The sequence below is a fragment of the Nasonia vitripennis genome (assembly GCF_009193385.2).
Source record: "Nasonia vitripennis strain AsymCx chromosome 5 unlocalized genomic scaffold, Nvit_psr_1.1 chr5_random0005, whole genome shotgun sequence".
NCBI classification, from domain to species: domain Eukaryota; kingdom Metazoa; phylum Arthropoda; class Insecta; order Hymenoptera; family Pteromalidae; genus Nasonia; species Nasonia vitripennis.
In genome coordinates this window covers 870941-883783 of record NW_022279656.1, presented here as the reverse complement: position 1 = coordinate 883783, position 12843 = coordinate 870941, and the positions used below count along the sequence as shown (strand labels likewise).

Below are 12843 nucleotides of genomic sequence, written 5' to 3'. Positions count from 1 at the left end.
AAATACATTTTAAATATGTATATTGTAAGTTATAATTACAGATAATCTGACACTATTAAAATAATGTAAAATTATATTTTGAAACTTATTAATGGGACTATATCTTTAATTTTCATGTTTTATTTCACATTATTATAATATAGATGTTTGCTTGAAATTTTATACCATTTGAGCCGACTAATATATAGTAAATTATTATTTTTGTACTATTAAAAGAAAGTTGAGATCTGGTATTGTTCCCGTGATTTTTAGTTTGTGGATTAAAGAAACCGTTGCCAAGTCATTGGTACTTAGCTTCCTCCTATTCCCCTAGTGGAAGATAATAACATGTTCTCTAAAATATCTGTACGGATGTATGATATTCTTTTGACGATTTGAGAGTTTAGATGCATGTACTATATGAGTCAATCAGGTAGAGGGGTGGGGTGTCAGTTAAAGGGGTTAAACAAAAAATTTGATTATTATAACTTTTTCTCTGAGAGGAAGCTATATTGGAAAAATTATAATACTTATAGTAAACTTTGATATAATTTTATTAATAAAATTTATAACCTTACCCTGGTGAAAATATTAACGTGATTCTGTGATTACGTGATGAAACGTTCGAAAACAGTACATAACAAATTGACGTCATAAATCACATTTCAAAATTACATAGAGAAATACGTAATATTAATACATTACAAAATCACATCAATATTTTTACCAGGGTGGATAAATAATTTTTTACGTATAGCACTGTCCCTGTTGAAAAAATACACATGTTATTAACACATGTATTTTACACATAATAAAACCATGTGATTTTGCTATGTGTGATTATTATTTCAGATTTTCTATGTGTAAAATACATGTGTGAATAACAAGAAAAAAATATGTGAAACTATTTAAAAAAATTACAGCATCAAGTTATGAAAAATAAGGATCAAATTGTATGGAACAATGAAAGGAATAGAAAATATAATAGAGTGTGATATCATTGATACATTTATTGAATGTTTCAAAAACATTATCCGTACATTTTTCTACACTTTGATATAAAACATATAAAAAATAACCTTAGTACTGAAGCAGTACCATACACAAATTTAATTTATATTTATTAAAGTACTAACACGCAAATACATTTTTTAACTAAAACATATTTTTAAAGTTTTAAACTTAAAAGTCAGTTTAAACTTAACAGTCAGTTTAAACTTCAAAGTCGCTGCCAGATATACTAGAAGAGTGGCTAGTTGAGTTGGAGCTATCTGAGTTCGAACTCGACGATGAATCTGCTTTTTGTGTACGATATTTTCGCATTAAATAGTTTATAATGCTACCTAATTCTGTTTTCCAGGATTTTCTTAGACCGATTCGATCTTCTCTTTCCTTTATGTTATCTTGTATACAAGAAAAATAGAGCTCTGAAATAATAAAGAACAAGTTAATGACTTTTATTAAAAAATTCGTTAAAATAGCAAATTAATTACTTACTTCTCAATACAGCCTTTTTAACAGGCGTTAATGCTTTTTTGGGAGAACGATTGGAAAGAGAAGACGTGCATTTCTTTACATTAAGAGCTCTATTTGCTAGGTGATAGGAGCCCCAAATCGCTCTTACCAATTTCCTTAAGAAATAAGTTGGTCATTTTCTTTTTTTATTTCCTTCCATTGAGAAACTTCAATGGATACACCATGTTTCAAATGAATCATGCTAACCTTAAAATAGGAAAATGCATTTAATAAATACTATCAACATGAAATAAAAAATATTTTTTAAATAGTCATAAAACATACTTGTTCTCCATTCACTTCTTTCTTCCACGATGTCATATCCTGCATCTGATCTTCATTATTGTACTTATCAGAGTCGTATTCGTAGTCAGTTTTTCTGGAGTAGCTGTTTTTGCTTATGTGGACTTTTTTATTTTTATTTTTACCTGTGTGCCTGTCTCCAGATGATTTCCTTTTCTTATTTTTCTTGATCTTTTTCTTCTTACTTTTACTCTTACTATTTTTGTCTTCATCAGCAATCTGTATTGTATAGTTTTTATTTACATTGGCTTCAAGTTCTCTTATTTTTGCTTTTTTGTGCTGATTTACTAGTGTACGATAATCTTTACTTTTTTCTGAAATTATGCTGAGCTCTGAGGTCCCGGAAGCTATAGGAGTAGGTGATGTTACAAGCCTTTCTTGAACCATTTCATCTGCTAAATGTTTAAAAGAACTATTTTCATAACTGTTTGGATGCGATGCAGGACTTAGAGTTTAACTAGAAAATTCATTCGTTGAGACAGGTTTCTGTTGTTTCGTAGGAGGTGAACTATTCACTTCTGTTGATTTTCTTTTATTTAATTGCATAGTTTACAAATTTACACTAGATTCTGTATACCGTGCATCAACAGTCTCTTTCATGTAGGTATGCGATTCGCTACTTTCTGAAACTAGATATTACATTTCTAAGTTTAAAAATAAATATGAATATAAATTATTATTTTTAACTTTATCTAAAAATAATATTTCATGCTTTCAAAAAATTGCCAACGGACACAGTGCTTTTCCATAAATTAATTCATTAAAACACATCATTTATGTGTTTTACTGCATCACAAGCTACGTACACTTTATATCCAAATTGAAATAGTGGATATCGATGAAATACTTAGTAAAGAGTGATAAAAGAATTGTAATAGCACAATACGCACTAAAAGAAAAAAAATCCAAATGAATTGATGCATCGAAATGTACTATTGAGATATAGTGTTAGTAGCTTATATTGAAAATAACATACATGATATATATTATTACACTTAAGTAAGTGTTTCATCGATACACACTATTTGGATATAAAGTGCCCGTAGTTTATATCTCAATGATGTATTGCATTAATTTACATTAATTTATCGAAGAACACTTATGTATTATAACGGTGTGCTGGATGCAGTTGCTCAGTTTCCAGCTCCGCTATAATCAAGGTCCGTAGACCTCGTTACTCTCGAGAAAGAGAGTCGTCGGGATAGCACCTAGTGCTGAATAGGTTCCGGCCAGGCTAGTTATGCTGCGATCTCGTACATATGCGAGACGCAAGCCCGCGGAGGCGGCTGTGTCGGTGATGGGGCGAGGTACAAGTGTACGCGTAGGAACACGCATGCGAGCAAGCGAGGTCGCAGGTACGAGGGAGGATAAGGAGAGCCCTGGCCAGTGTAGCGTGAGAGAGAGAGAGAGAGAGCTGGCACTTACAGTTAGCCGGTATCTCCCTGATGTTCGCTGTCAGCAGTCGGAACCCCGTCGGTGCAGTTCCGGATGCTGTAGCGAGGCGTAATGTCGTATACGCACGCACACTCACACACTTCAACTTTCACTCTCCTAACAGCTATCTCCCGAAAGTACTGAGCGCCTCGCGAGGAGTCAGTTCAAAGGTCGGATCGTATCTGGCGGCACGCGTCTCAGTCGCGTGTCGCCGAATTTTCTCTCTCTCTCCCTCTCTCTCCGCCTCTCTCGCGTCGTCCAGCGGCTCTCCCCGCCTTGCCAGCGCTGGTACCTGTAACAGTGTGAATTTAGTACAAGTCTTTCTTCTCGCGGCATGCTGAGCTTATGACGTGCTAATATCGCCCGTCATAGTATATATCTTCAATTTTTAAAAGCATGTAATATTATTTTTATATTCATGACAAAAGTAGAGCCACTATAAATTTGCACATAAATTAAAAACAAAGTTTACCTTTTGGAAATAGTGACCTTCTTACTGAGAATGCTGTGGAATTTTCTAGAGATCTGTTGTAAATTGGTTGAGCATACAATAATTGTTTGTCCATCCTGGCTAATTCTTTGTTTAAATCACGTATTATTTCTGATTGTTCGCAGATTTTTTCTTGTATTCTTGAGTTTCTCTGACGTGTAGTTGTAGATATTCTTTCTTCTCGAGTTCTAAAATCAATATTCTATTTTTTAAACTTTCTTCATCCTCATCATTTTGGTTAAAATCTAAATCATTATCCTGCAGATTTTTCAACTTATTTTCTATGTCCACTTCTTTCAGAATTTCTTCATCAACACCAGTTGGTTTTTCATATTTTTTCATATTTTTCATATTTTGTATTATCATGATTTACTGTTTGACTACATGATTTTGAACTACTATTTGTACCCTAAATAGTGAATATAAATATAAGATGCATTAAAATCTATTGCTAATAAAATAAATTAATCTGATAATGCTGATTGAGGTTATACAAATTACCTGCAGAATATTCTGCGTCTCTTAATTTTTTTTCTATTTGCTTCCAGTTCATAAAGAGCATCACTATAACGAATTTTATGAAATTTGTATCTTGTTTTGGGTTCTTCGAGGTCACTAATACATCCTAAAAGAAATACATTTTACTTTTGTAAAAAATAAATTACTATGGAATAAGGTTTGTTACACGCTAAAAGGAACTAACAGGGAACAGATACATATACAATTAGTAGCTATTATTACAATTGTTGTCTCACCTGGTACAGCATGAATTTGAGCAGGGCAAAATTGCTCTTCTCCTGATATACAGTTAGTCCGTTTGACAAAATACGGTTTTTTAAGCATATCAGTGTCCTCGGCACCAAAGTCTTTGATATCACTTGTATCAATGATTTGTATATGTCCTTTTTGATCACTATAAAAGTGAATAGCAGCGTATGCTGCATTCTGGACTGCACGGTTCTCATCCATTATCTGTTAGTAAAATGTTATTTAATTATAAACTAGCATGTAAGACATCACTGGCTAATGCTCGCTTGGTACATTAACTATTTGACATTGTTTAAATGATTAAAATAAATATGAATAATGATCAAGTGTCGTTAGTCAAATAATCGATAAAAAGATTATACAAAATTTATAAAAAGTTCATACGACCTTGGTCGGATTTACTTAAATATCTAAGCAACAGGGCTTCCAGCTATAACAATAACACTGGCAACCTTCATTTTTGGTTCATCATTGCCTGGCGGTGACTTTGTCAGCCAGGAAAAAAAGGTGGTTACACTAGCATGAAAATTCAAAATAAAAGGTATACACAATACATACACATATATATATATATATATATATATATATATATATATATATATGTACGTATGTATGTATATAAATCCTTTCATAATTCATAAAGGTCGAATGTTAGTTGAAAATTAGAACGTTATTGAAAATTAGAATTTTGTAAGAAATTTATAACATTTTATAATATAATTATTTACTACATATCTGTGCAATATTTTAGTAATTTTTTACTTTTCTTCTTGAAGAATCAGCAGAGATGTTTCCTCTTTATCCCATAGTAAAATTTTTTAGAACTACATATAATAGAGGCAAAATTACGAATTATAATACTTGTTACAAGTAATGAGTAGTCTGCAAAAAAATTTAAGGAAAAGAACGTGAAAGCAAAGAAGAATTTTATATTATTTTATATTTTATAACTGAAAGTAGCAGCCGATCCGTGTGAATATAAGAAAACTGATTATTATACAAAATTTTGCTGTAATGCTGGATCTTCTTTGATAATAATAAGCAACGAAATGATTTTGTAATGCTTATATATTAACGAATACAAGGACTACGAGGAGACGAATGACGAATACGTGTAAAAGTTAAAAATGTGGTTATGATAGTTGATAGTTTGAATGGTTTCAATACACCTCTAGACTCGACTCAAAAATGTGTATGTGCGCGCTGTCTAAACTCATCGGAACTCGAATCTCGGAAGCGTATGTGGCTATATTCGTCTGTCGTAAACATACAATAAGGTTATATATCTATACGACGAGGTCTACAGAGTCTCCTCGTCTATATAGCCTCGTCGTCCCGTGACTATGACTGACAACATCAAAGCGTCTGCTCCACAAACAAACATAACCGTCGATTTTGAATCGTTTAGTTGATTTGTTTACCAGTGATTATACTTTTGTACAATTGCCTAAATACAATAAAAATGAATCTTGCTAATAATTTAGAGGTTCGAAAGGAAAGACCATCGAGAGTTACAATTTATAGGAGAATAGGCAACGCGGAGAATATGAGAGTAGTTCTGAAGATGATAGAGAAAATGAACGATGGCGAGTAAGTATAGTTTTTCTCTTATCTTGTAAAAATTTACTTTTATAAAATTTCCATGAATGTTATATATGTATATCATTCAATTAACAAGTGACTGTTAAACAGGGATGGTTAATTTAATTTTGTTATATTGATTATGTAAATAATAACAATTTTGTATATAACGTACAATAATTTTGTAACTACTCATTTTTATTACATTTACTATTATTGCTATTTTGTTTGTAGGAGTTACTCAACAACAATGAAGTTACTGATGATACTGAGACTTCTCACTCAATAAGTAGCAGTAATCATGATCAAGTAGATGCGAGGGATGATATCATTCACAGATCATCATCAGTGTCATCCTTGCAACATGAAAATGCAGATGATCATCGTATTGACGATAATCGACATGAAGATAATATTCCTAGAATGTCACCATCGTTGTCATCAGAGCAGGTTTGTAAAAATTGATTCATACATATGTAACTATTTCAGTGATGAGATATATCGTACAATATCAAAAAGAAAATTTTAAAGAGAAGTTATTGAAATTTTTACATGTTTTTATTACTTTTGATTCGTACTGATTTAATAAAATTTAATTTCAGTAAATCACAGCAACTTTAATTCATAAAATTTTTGTCGTCAATTTATAAATCATGTCTAATATATGATTGCTGACAATTATCTTGCATAGATGTACCACTACATTTTAATCATACTTGTTACGATTTTTATTAGTGATAAATAAATTTATGAATTATTGTTTGTTTGTACGTACATTAAGAATAATTGATGAGTCGTGCCAGTTTAGAACCATGAACTGTTGTACAATATATTTTCTTATCGCAAACATCTAAAATTCATTTTAAATAACAGCTAATTATAATTAAAATTTATAATAAAAATTTTTGGATCATGATGGTTATGGGGGAATCCACAAAACTTTTAAGCTTTAGTATAACCCTGTTGAAAATATTTACATGAAATTTTACATAAAATGATATGTAAAGATTTCGAACTTTTACATGTAAAATTTCACACGTATTAATGAGATTGTAAAACTGTACGTCAAATTTTACATAAAGTTTATAATAAAGATCTTTATATAAAATTTTATGTAAAATTTGACATACAGTTATACAATTTCATTGATACGTGTGAAATTTTACATGTAAAAGTTCGAAATCTTTACATATCATTTTATGTAAAATTTCATGTAAATATTTTCAACAGGGAAGTATATAAAAATCTCTTTATACTTACATATATTATCGCATGAAATAAACTGTAATTGCATTTTATATATAATGAAGCTTCAACATCATAGATACCACTTCAAAGTTATTCTTAGTTTAAACCTTTAAAATGGCCGCTGTCTTTTTAAATCTCAATCTATTAACAACAGATGTTCATAGTTTATATGAAAATGAACATTTGAGCCGACTCAGATTCGTGTGCTATAAGTCTTGATAAAAGAACACTTTAAAGGTTGATTTCTGAAACGTAATTCGTGTAAAAAACAGTTTGTTGTGTAGCACACGGACATCATTATATATAAAAATCTAATCGTTTTCTAGATTCTTTTTTACTTACGAAAACAATATTCGCATTCATACAGAATTTATATCCCAACGGTATCTCGAGAACGCCTTGAGCAATCAATGTAAATTAAACTTAAATATTACACCGTATTAGACTCAACCGATGTAGATAACCTAGTTGCAGTAGTATATACTGATATATTCTTATAATATATTGATATATATTTTTGTTGATCAACGATATCTCAAGAATGACTTGGCCGATCAATATGAAATTTGAATGCTACATTGCATTAATAGTTTCAAGGAAGAAAAGCGGTTTACTTACAGTGGTATATACAGGGTGTTTCATTTTAATCCGACCACGACAAAAAACCATGGAAAAACTAATTTTAACGAAAAATGACCTTAACAAAAGTTGAAGGGGGTAAAGGGGGCCATCGAACGACACAAACACCTATGACCTTGAACTCGATTTTCAAAGTCATTTGAGGGTAATTGTGATTTTTTTAAATAGGAACCTCTATTTTAGACCTTGGAATCGGATAGAGCGGAAAAAATTACGTCGCAAAGGATATTTTAAGTTTGCTTTGGTGACCTTGACAAGGTCAATTCAAGGTCAAATAACAAAAAATCTGCTAAACAGCTGTTTGTCTGGTTTTATTTTACTGATGTCGAAAGATGACCTTGACAAAAGTTGAAGGGGGTAAAGGGGGCCATCGAATGACACAAACACCTATGACCTTGAACTCGATTTTCAAGGTCATTTGAGGGTAATTGTGATTTTTTTAAATAGGAACCCCTATTTTTGACCTCGGAATACGGAGCAGCGGAAAAAATTACGTCGGAAATGACATTTCAACTTTGCCTTAGTGACCTTGAGAAGGTCAATTCAAGGTCAAATAAGAAGTATCAGCCTAAGATTTTCCTTTCAATTTTTTCGTAGAATTATCATTTTGTTATTGTAATAAACATTAAGAGAATAATTGACTTAAAATGTGATTATGCTTTGCTGACTTTAAAGCCATTTTGTAAGGTCAAAAGTGCAAAATTGCAATATCAAATGTTATGTGAAGTCCATATTTATATCCTAACTTTAGCGTTACCCAGGAACAACGACGTGGACGTAATAGGATTGTGTTCCCTTTGGGGTGCTTGATTAGAGTGAGTCCCCTTGCCTCTCACTTTTCGGGGTGCTTGATTAGAGTGAGTGCCCTTGCCTCTCACTTTTCGGGGTGCTTAATTAGAGTGAGTCCCCTTGCCTCTCACTTTTGCTCAAAATTCAACGCAGGTGCTCAAAGACACTACCATTTTGTTGGATACACAATTTAATTCGCTGCTGAAAATGTTCTACTGTTCTGAGTAATACAGCTCTTGGAATGTTTTCACAAGCGGTTTGAATTCTGTGGATCATATCTTCCCTTGTTGTAGTTTCATGTTCATAAACAACATCTTTCAAATACCCCCACAAATAGAAATCGGGTGATGTCATATCTGGAGATCTCGGTGGCCATCGAACACCCAAATCTCCACGTCCAGTGCGTCCAATCCACCTGTCACGGTAATTTTGATTAAGATATTGTCTAACTATTTGAGCATAGTGCGCAGGAGCTCCATCTAATTAAATCCACATTCTTGCTCTTGTGTATAAATCTACTTCTTCAAGAAGTACTGGAAGACGTTCTCTCAGGAACTGTAAAAAATTATGGCCATTTACATTTTCATCGAAAAAGTATGGGCCTACAAGGTATCCGTTAACAATTCCACACCAAACATCAAGACTCCAACGATTTTGGTTATCTATCTGCCTGTACCAATGCGGAGTAACATTCGACCAATAATGACAGTTATGTCGGTTAAGCTCTCCATTGCTTTTGAATTTTGCTTCATCAGAAAACATTACGTATTGAAAAAAGTGACGATCATTAGCAATCATTTGTCCTGCCCATTGGCAAAACTGTAGCCTTAACCTCATATCAGCAGGTGTGAGATCCTGAGTCAAAGTAATATGATATGGATGATAACGTTGACTTCTCAGTATTCTCCAAGCAGTAGCCATAGGTATACCACTTTGCCTTTGAATTTCACGGGTACTAACGTGGGGATTCAAATGAACCATTGCTAAAACGACCATTACACGAAGATCATCTTTGTTATAATTACGACGTTCTCTAACCCGTGCTAGTTGCCCTTGTTGAGCTCTATGGTAAATCTCACGAATGGTTGTATGACTTGGATGTCTTCTATCGGGATATCGAATTCGATACAAGGCTGCAGCTTGTCGATAATTACGTCTAGATTCACCAAGAATCAATAAAATATCAACCCTTTCAGCGGCTGGATAATCAGCCATTGTTAAAAATTTATAACAAGTTCAATAAAAAATTTTGTTTTTACCAAACTGAACAAATTAGATAGCTTTCGATGAGTAATAAATTTTAATAGAAAAAATAAAGGTCAATGAATGAAAAAGAGAAAATGTTAAACAAATGATATTTGATTAGTTTGGCTAATCAATAACTATTCAATAACTAGTAAACTATTGAATACTAAGTGTAAGTAACAATGAGTAGAGGATAAATTCATATGAAAAGAGATCTCTTATTAGAAAAATTGTCTATTTCAACAATGAGTCGCGGGAAAATTCAACATGAAAAATCATATTTACAAAATAAATTATTTATTTCAACAATAAATTCAGGCAAAATTCGATGAGGAAAATTAGTTCCCAATTGTGTCCACGTCGTTCCTGAGTAACGCTAAAGATAGGATAAAAATTCGCTTACGAAAACGTCCCAAGAACTGAATTGAATCCAAAAAAATGGTGGTGTCTTTGGGCACCTACATTCAAATCTGTACATAATAAAAGTGAGAGGCAAGGAGACTCACTCTAATCAAGCACCCCAAAGGGAACACAATCCTATTACGTCCACGTCGTTGTTCCTGGGCAACACTAAAGTTAGGATATAAATATGGACTCCACATAACATTTGATATTGCATTTTTGCACTTTTGACCTTACAAAATGGCTTTGAAGTCAGCAAAGCATAATCACATTTTAAGTCAATTATTCTCTTAATGTTTATTACAATAACAAAATGATAATTGTACGAAAAAATTGAAAGGAAAACAATCTTAGGCTGATACTTCTTATTTGACCTTGAATTGACCTTCTCAAGGTCACTAAGGCAAACTTGAAATGTCATTTCCGACGTAATTTTTTCCGCTGCTCCGTATTCCGAGGTCAAAAATAGGGGTTCCTGTTAAAAAAATACAATGACCTTCAAATGACCTTGAAAATCGAGTTCAAGGTCAAAGGTGTTTGTGTAATTCGATGGCCCCCTTTACCCCCTTCAACTTTTGTTAAGGTCATTTTTCGTTAAAATTAGTTTTTCCATGGTTTTTTGTCGTGGTCGGATTAAAATGAAACACCCTGTATATAAATATATTCATCTAATTTATATATTCTTATAATTATAATTTATTCTTGTAACCTTGACGTTGTCTACTACAAATGAGTTACGCAGGTGAATTATGATTTCTTGCAATTACCTGAACATATATACGGAAGAAAAAAATGTGCTCGCAAGTTAAAAAAAAACATTACTTTTGCTTAAATAAAAGTTATGTGGATTTCTCCATATTCATTCTCTTGCAATTAAAACTTTTAATAAATTAATTAATTAATACAAAATTGATTTATAATAATACTATACAGAATTCATGGATTGATGAGGATTCAGAAGAATTTTTTGGTACAGATATTGAAGATGATATTAATGATGACGGAGATATTTTTCATGATTCAGATGATAATAATTACGATTGGGTTAATAACTTTGAAGCAGATGACATACCAGAAGAAATAACATTCGAAAAATTAAGAAATCTGTGTAATAGTGATGAAGGTAATGCAAAAATAGAGGGCTTAGTTGTAAGTAAAGTCGAAATATTAATAGCTGTTTTAAAATTTGGACTTGTGAACAAGCTTTGTCAAACTGCAATAGCTGATCTATTTAAAATGATCAATTGTTTTATGGGGAAACGACTTTTACCGGAAATAAGATATTTTATCGATCAATTTTTTAACACACAAAGTGGAATTGAATTTCATTCCGTTTGTCCACATTGTAAAAGATACATTAAAAAATTTATCGTGAGACAGATCGCGTAGTTACGTGTACTTTTTGTGATCGGAGAATTTTGTTGCGAGATCCAACATATAATTATTATTTTGCCACCTTTAATGTTGATAATGAAATATGTTTATTAATAAAAGAGAATTTTGAATACTTACAGACTGTTTTATATAAAAGATTAAGAAATTATGACGATCTTGAAGATTTTAGTGATGGAACGTTTTATAAAAACTTTATTAAATCATTGCCAGTACACAAAATATTAAATTCCGTAACAACAACGTTTAATAGTGACGGTTCACCAGTTTTTGAAAGTTCTAAGTTTGCAATGTGGCCAATACAAATGATAGTTAACGAAGTGACATTTAAAATTAGATATAGTAAACCTATTACACGCGGGATATGGTTTGGAAAGGATAAACCGAATATGAATATTTTTTTAAAACCATATGTTACTTATATGAATAAAATGGCAAATGAAGGCATTGTATTTAAAGTCAACGCTGTAGAGAAACGATTTTATGTTCATGCGGTATGCTGTTGTGTCGATTCAGTGGCACGATCTCCTATGGTAGAGTTCGTTCAATATAATGGATATTTTGGATGCCATTGGTGTTTACACCCAGGAGTGTACGTTCGCTCTAATAGAGGTGGATGCGTTAAATATATTTTATTAGATGAGCAACCATTAAAAAGAAACGAAAGAGATACGTGGCAACATATGCAATTAAGTACGCAATCTGTAAATCCTGTTTTTGGTGTTAAAAAACCGCCAATACTAGTTAATTTAAATTCTTTTAATGTGATATCTGGATTTGTACCTGATAGCATGCACTGCATCTGTTTGGGAATAGCAGAACCGTTTTCAAAATATTGATTTGATACCAATAATAGGCCATATTCATTGTCAAATGCCGATATAAATATTATTGATGAATTGGTTTTACAAATAAAAGCTCCGAATCAAATCTCAAGATTATCTCGTTATATGAAAGAAAGAAAGTGGTTAAAAGTAAGGGATTTAGAAAACTGGATATTATACTACAGCCTACCAATTCTTTTATATTTTCCGCATATGTTAGTTTATGTAAAACAC

The 12843-nt window shown here is 32.0% G+C and overlaps 3 protein-coding genes across 3 annotated transcripts; 1 reads left to right on the top strand and 2 right to left on the bottom strand.

Moving 5' to 3' along the window:
- Nucleotides 1–1202: 1202 nt before the first annotated feature.
- LOC116417905 lies at nt 1203–4050 on the bottom strand. The gene is made up of 4 exons (XM_031933050.1): nt 3704–4050; nt 1780–2426; nt 1477–1701; nt 1203–1406 (listed from the first exon to the last, which is right to left on the bottom strand). Exons 2-3 carry the CDS (start codon nt 2182–2184, stop codon nt 1612–1614), a joined length of 495 nt encoding a protein of 164 aa, XP_031788910.1. The 5' UTR covers nt 2185–2426; nt 3704–4050; the 3' UTR covers nt 1203–1406; nt 1477–1611.
- Nucleotides 4051–4090: 40 nt separating this feature from the next.
- On the bottom strand, nt 4091–5015 carry LOC116417909. The gene is made up of 3 exons (XM_031933061.1): nt 4477–5015; nt 4223–4346; nt 4091–4130 (listed from the first exon to the last, which is right to left on the bottom strand). The coding sequence occupies exons 1-3, from the start codon at nt 4688–4690 to the stop codon at nt 4091–4093; spliced, it is 378 nt and encodes a 125-aa protein (XP_031788921.1). The 5' UTR covers nt 4691–5015.
- Nucleotides 5016–5951: 936 nt separating this feature from the next.
- LOC116417908 (acidic repeat-containing protein-like) lies at nt 5952–12843 on the top strand. The gene is made up of 3 exons (XM_031933059.1): nt 5952–6041; nt 6305–6520; nt 11327–12843. The coding sequence occupies exons 1-3, from the start codon at nt 5952–5954 to the stop codon at nt 11780–11782; spliced, it is 762 nt and encodes a 253-aa protein (XP_031788919.1). The 3' UTR covers nt 11783–12843.

What these genes read in the sequence shown, in the direction of transcription:
- LOC116417905 (XM_031933050.1), bottom strand. Translation starts at nt 2,184, where the DNA reads ATGGTTCAAGAAAGGCTTGTAACATCACCTACTCCTATAGCTTCCGGG. An exon ending in AAGAAGTGAATGGAGAACAA is followed by an intron (nt 1,702 to 1,779) that starts GTATGTTTTATG and finishes TCCTATTTTAAG; the next exon opens with GTTAGCATGATTCATTTGAA.
- LOC116417909 (XM_031933061.1), bottom strand. Translation starts at nt 4,690, where the DNA reads ATGGATGAGAACCGTGCAGTCCAGAATGCAGCATACGCTGCTATTCAC. An exon ending in TCAAATTCATGCTGTACCAG is followed by an intron (nt 4,347 to 4,476) that starts GTGAGACAACAA and finishes TATTTCTTTTAG; the next exon opens with GATGTATTAGTGACCTCGAA. An exon ending in AGACGCAGAATATTCTGCAG is followed by an intron (nt 4,131 to 4,222) that starts GTAATTTGTATA and finishes TTCACTATTTAG; the next exon opens with GGTACAAATAGTAGTTCAAA.
- LOC116417908 (XM_031933059.1), top strand. Translation starts at nt 5,952, where the DNA reads ATGAATCTTGCTAATAATTTAGAGGTTCGAAAGGAAAGACCATCGAGA. An exon ending in GCAACGCGGAGAATATGAGA is followed by an intron (nt 6,042 to 6,304) that starts GTAGTTCTGAAG and finishes TTTTGTTTGTAG; the next exon opens with GAGTTACTCAACAACAATGA. An exon ending in CATCGTTGTCATCAGAGCAG is followed by an intron (nt 6,521 to 11,326) that starts GTTTGTAAAAAT and finishes AATACTATACAG; the next exon opens with AATTCATGGATTGATGAGGA.